At 36.2% G+C, this 6,594-nt stretch overlaps 1 protein-coding gene across 2 annotated transcripts in view; it reads left to right on the top strand.

Annotated features, from left to right (window-relative positions):
- adam9a (ADAM metallopeptidase domain 9a) overlaps positions 1-5,880 on the top strand; it is a 32,194-nt gene extending 26,314 nt beyond the window's left edge. For both annotated transcript variants that reach the window (XM_084025002.1, XM_084025001.1), the window contains one exon: positions 2,772-5,880. In XM_084025002.1, the coding sequence (XP_083881128.1) occupies positions 2,772-2,841 (70 nt within the window). In that variant the 3' untranslated portion in view covers positions 2,842-5,880. The remainder of the gene's footprint in view (positions 1-2,771) is intronic.
- The last annotated feature ends 714 nt before the right edge of the window (positions 5,881-6,594 follow it).

Genomic DNA, 6,594 nt, shown 5'->3' with positions numbered 1-6,594 from the left:
TCTAATCACAGCGATCATGTTCTAATCACATCAATAACATTCTAATCACATCAATAACATTCTAATCACATCAATAACATTCTAATCACATCAATAACATTCTAATCACATCGATCATGTTCTAATCGCATTCTAATCACATCAATAACATTCTAATCACATCGATCATGTTCTAATCGCATTCTAATCACATCAATAACATTCTAATCACATCGATCATGTTCTGATCACAGTGATAATGTTCTAATCACATCAATAACATTCTAATCACATCAATAACATTCTAATCACATCGATCATGTTCTAATCGCATTCTAATCACATCAATAACATTCTAATCACAGCGATCATGTTCTAATCACATCAATAACATTCTAATCACATCAATAACATTCTAATCACATCGATCATGTTCTAATCACATCAATAACATTCTAATCACATCAATAACATTCTAATCACATCAATAACACTAATCACATCAATAACATTCTAATCACATCGATCATGTTCTAATCGCATTCTAATCACATCAATAACATTCTAATCACATCGATCATGTTCTAATCGCATTCTAATCACATCAATAACATTCTAATCACATCGATCATGTTCTGATCACAGTGATAATGTTCTAATCACATCAATAACATTCTAATCACATCAATAACATTCTAATCACATCGATCATGTTCTAATCACATCAATAACATTCTAATCACATCGATCATGTTCTAATCACATTCTAATCACATCAATAACATTCTAATCACATCGATCATGTTCTAATCGCATTCTAATCACATCAATAACATTCTAATCACAGCGATCATGTTCTAATCACATCAATAACATTCTAATCACATCAATAACATTCTAATCACATCGATCATGTTCTAATCACATCAATAACATTCTAATCACATCAATAACATTCTAATCACATCAATAACATTCTAATCACATCGATCATGTTCTAATCGCATTCTAATCACATCAATAACATTCTAATCACATCGATCATGTTCTAATCGCATTCTAATCACATCAATAACATTCTAATCACATCAATAACATTCTAATCACATCGATCATGTTCTAATCGCATTCTAATCACATCAATAACATTCTAATCACATCGATCATGTTCTAATCGCATCAATAACATTCTAATCACATCAATAACATTCTAATCACATCGATCATGTTCTGATCACAGTGATCATGTTCTAATCACATCAATAACATTCTAATCACATCAATAACATTCTAATCACATCGATCATGTTCTAATCACATCAATAACATTCTAATCACATCGATCATGTTCTAATCGCATTCTAATCACATCAATAACATTCTAATCACATTGATCATGTTCTAATCACAGCGATCATGTTCTAATCACATCAATAACATTCTAATCACATCAATAACATTCTAATCACATCAATAACATTCTAATCACATCAATAACATTCTAATCACATCGATCATGTTCTAATCGCATTCTAATCACATCAATAACATTCTAATCACATCGATCATGTTCTAATCGCATTCTAATCACATCAATAACATTCTAATCACATCGATCATGTTCTGATCACAGTGATAATGTTCTAATCACATCAATAACATTCTAATCACATCAATAACATTCTAATCACATCGATCATGTTCTAATCGCATTCTAATCACATCAATAACATTCTAATCACAGCGATCATGTTCTAATCACATCAATAACATTCTAATCACATCAATAACATTCTAATCACATCGATCATGTTCTAATCACATCAATAACATTCTAATCACATCAATAACATTCTAATCACATCAATAACATTCTAATCACATCGATCATGTTCTAATCGCATTCTAATCACATCAATAACATTCTAATCACATCGATCATGTTCTAATCGCATTCTAATCACATCAATAACATTCTAATCACATCGATCATGTTCTGATCACAGTGATAATGTTCTAATCACATCAATAACATTCTAATCACATCAATAACATTCTAATCACATCGATCATGTTCTAATCACATCAATAACATTCTAATCACATCGATCATGTTCTAATCACATTCTAATCACATCAATAACATTCTAATCACATCGATCATGTTCTAATCGCATTCTAATCACATCAATAACATTCTAATCACAGCGATCATGTTCTAATCACATCAATAACATTCTAATCACATCAATAACATTCTAATCACATCGATCATGTTCTAATCACATCAATAACATTCTAATCACATCAATAACATTCTAATCACATCAATAACATTCTAATCACATCGATCATGTTCTAATCGCATTCTAATCACATCAATAACATTCTAATCACATCGATCATGTTCTAATCGCATTCTAATCACATCAATAACATTCTAATCACATCAATAACATTCTAATCACATCGATCATGTTCTAATCGCATTCTAATCACATCAATAACATTCTAATCACATCGATCATGTTCTAATCGCATCAATAACATTCTAATCACATCAATAACATTCTAATCACATCGATCATGTTCTGATCACAGTGATCATGTTCTAATCACATCAATAACATTCTAATCACATCAATAACATTCTAATCACATCGATCATGTTCTAATCGCATCAATATAGTTTTTTGAGCGTGTGAATGAATAGAAGTGTAGTAAGGAGTCATGGTGGTCGGAGCAGCAGTTCTGGTTGTTGACTTCTCTTTTTAATGTTTAATTTTTCTCAGAAAACCGAAACCGTCTGCTGCTTCTCAGCCTCTGGTGCCTCAAAGACCCGCCCCCGCTCCACCCGTCTAACCAATCAGAGGGCCCCGCTCCACACCTGGATGACACCCTCCCTCCTCCTCTTTTTCTCCTCCCTTTCTCCCTCTTCAAAACAGCCAGGGAAGGATTCTGGAGCCAAGATGGCTGACCTGGTCCTGGACTACGAACTGGACTGCTGCACCAGCAGGAAACTGGACTCAGTCAGACTGGACTGGGTTTTTATCAGAACCACCAGGAACACACTGGGACTGAAGGAAAGCTTTCTCTCTTTAACTCAAGTGCAGTCTGGAGACAGAGCTCGGCCAATCAGGAGCAAGCTCTGTCACCAAACCAACCAATCAGAGCTGAGAGAGCTTTTCATCCAATGTAAACACACACATGGGCTCCTTTTGCATTTCCTGTCACAATGTTTGTTGATGCAGCAGCTGGCAGGACGTTAGCGTGGAACGAAGCTGTTGCCCTGGCAACGGAATGGTGTACACTCGGCGCAGCGTTAGCTTCCCGGTGACATCAACAAGCCATCAACATTTTGGATTCTGTTAATTGAATTAACTTCAATCGAGTTAATTAGCATGATGGCTACGATTACAAGCTAATGCCAGCTAGCGTACTACTGCTAGCATTCCGAAACATATGTAGTTAGCTAGCCAGATTTCATATGCTACTTCTACTCCTAGCATATATATAATACAATATTCCGAATATATTTAGCTAGCCTGTTTTTTTAGCTCATGAGCTAATGCTAACAGACTTGTGCTTCAGTGTCTACATTTATTTACCATCAGCATTTTGTACTTTTTAATAAAACTAAATTAATGTAATTTAAGAGCAGGATTAGCTAGTTAGCAACAGTATGTTCCAGATCTCACCAAGCTAACGCTATTCTGTATTGAGTTAGCCTGCCAGCTTGCTAACAAACGTGCTAAGCTCCAAGCTATAAGTTCATTGATCATTGTTATTATTACTGTCCACTATTTCAACTTTACCACTTTGTACTTAACGCCCTAAAAAATGAACTAATTGAATTCAACATGGAGGTTGAGCTGACGGTCCATCACATGTACGTGCTCTGCTCTGATTGGCTGGTTTTGAAGACGAGGTCGGTGGAGGCGGGGCTTGCACTTGGACCCCTTCCTGTTTCCTGTCTCTTGAATGAAAGCATGGTGCCGTCTGACTGCACCTCCCCTCTGCTCTGCACTGTCATAGGAATGTAACGCACCCCCGCTGCTGTGGGCCGCCCTGCTCGCTCTCCGCCACCCGGCTCTCCTGGTGCTTGCTCTCTCCCTCTCTCTCTCTCCCTCTCTCTCTCTCCCTCTCTTGATATCCCAGCATGCAACGCCATGTTGAGACGGAGCTCCTCTGGTTCCACTTCCTGTCCTGGGTCTGGGCGGGACATTGACGTTGCTGCAGGGTCGGTACGCTCGCCTAAACACCTCAACACTGTTCAGTCGGACGTTTCAACGCCGTTTAGACGCCGCCATCGTTGTTTCAGCGCGCCGCCGCCGTCCGGCGTGATCGGTGCTCCGGTGTGATCGGTGCTCCGGTGTGATCGGTGCTCCAGCGTGATCGGTGGAGGAGCTGCTGGACTTACGGGATCCGGAGACGTGAGAGCAGCTGAAGCTTCACGTTTCTGCCAACGCGTCACTTTGATTCAAACAACGACCTCATGTTCAGACTCAAACCAGCACACACTCTCACACACGCACACACACTTTTACTCACTGGAGCACCAAATAAGGATTCCTCCGCCGCTGAAAATAGTCCCCAACAGATGGCTGCAGTCCTCCTGTCAGCTCAAGAACAACCTGAAGTGTTTCCAGCTAAACTGAGTCTTTTTTTCACGATTCAATAATTTACTGCTCTTTCACTGATTGGTTGATAGAATGTCAGATGATATTGAAGCATATACATCAGATTTCCTAAATGACATCATCAGGTGTCTTGTTTGGTTTGGAAGAAAAATCTGAGACAACTTACTTTAAATTAGTGTTTCAAATGTTTCCTTATACTCACACATAGGAAGAACACAGTAAATAATAATAATTAATTAATTATTATTATTGTTTCCATTTGAATAATTAAAGAATTCATCTTTTAACAATTTGCTAAAATATTTTCGGAATATTGATTATTCAACTAATCAACTCTAAAAACCAAAAACCTCAGTACACATGCAGTAAAAACACAACACGTTATATTAAATACATACAGCTGGAATAATCACAGCATGTTGCTGCTTTATTAGATTTCAGCTGTTCCTCTCATTTATTCCACTTAATTCTGATGAAACAGTATTTTAAAGTGTAGATTGAATTATGGTTGAACTAAAAGTCTTCATGTCTTTTGAAAACAACCTACAGGAGTAACGTTTGTTTAAACTACAGTGGTTTCTTGTTTTAAAAAATGAATCTGGATATTAGTGTTTGTTTTTTTATTCAGCAGGAACCAATGAGCTTCGAGCTGACAAACAGGAAGTGAGACTCACATGATGTTTGAGTCTGAACATGAGATTTATATAAAAATGTATATAAAATACATAAATGACACACTGGTCCTTTAAAGTGTGAGCTGTGAAACCCTGAGTTTGGTCTCTCAGGCAACCTGGCAGGTAAAACTCAGGGCTCAGCATCACTCTACTGTTAAAATAAACCTGTGTGAACTGTGTGTGTGTGTGTGTGTGTGTGTGTGTGTGTGTGTGTGTGTGTGTGAGAGAGTTGTATCACAGCGGGTACAGGGGGGCAGCGGGATTGGTCGATAGCTGTCACCTGATCTCTCGCCATGGCAACGCCGAGAATGTCATCCCTTTTTTCTATGATAACAAATTATTTCATATAGGATTTGTTTTCTTTTTGCAAACATAAGCACGTAATCTGTGGTAATGGGTTTTATTTCTTTATTAAGAGTTGCAGTGTTGATTTGTATTTAGTGGACGAAGCGACTTTCAATGTGACCAGCTGGAGCCCAAAACCTTTTATTATCAGCAGCAGGACCAGAACCAGAACCGTGCTGCGTTCACAGGGCTCAATCCATCCTGCTGCTTCATGTGATAATTTAATAAACTTCACTCAAACAGCTGATTGTCCTGTTCATTTGGAAACATTTGAATTAAAATGCACAGAAATGCTGTCTGGCTGTATATTTAAGTATATTTAATATTAGATACAGATATAAAAGATGGATATGATTAGATCACAGGAAGATGATAGTGCAGAGTGGAGAAGGTTGTTTTATGAGGTAGACGGATATTTATAATATAATATACATGTGTGCATGTAGGTGGATAGACAGACAGATGACTATTAATCCCAGAAGGGAAATTAAAGCAGCATTACAGATAACACTATGTTGCTATTTTTATGGAGAAAATATGCAAAAAACAATTCAATACAAATTAAATGGAGTACAATAAGGTAAAATAATCATATAATATTATTTTGTACAAATGTTTGTCTTAACATTTTATTCATACTTTTTTATTTTAATGCATTATTTTTTAATAACCCTGTTTTAAGGTGAAACGTAAGTTAAAACAATGTATGTATGAAGTGATTATATTATAATTTGATAACTTGCTGTTTTTTTTAAATATTAGATGCATTTAAAGGAACCATTATTTGAAATGTAAGTCCTAAATTAAGTTTTGATTTATTATTATTATTATAAATGTACTTTAGACAACTAAACATCATGATTTTAATTATGTATTCTAATGTAATTGGTTTATTTGCAGAATGTACTATTTCTACTGAAACTACTAGTAAACGTAAACTAAAAATAACTATTTTT

The sequence above is a fragment of the Eutrigla gurnardus genome (assembly GCF_963514095.1).
Source record: "Eutrigla gurnardus genome assembly, chromosome: 13".
Lineage (NCBI taxonomy): Eukaryota > Metazoa > Chordata > Actinopteri > Perciformes > Triglidae > Eutrigla > Eutrigla gurnardus.
The sequence above is the reverse complement of the archived record's forward strand: the minus strand, read 5'-3'. Positions and strand labels throughout refer to the sequence as shown.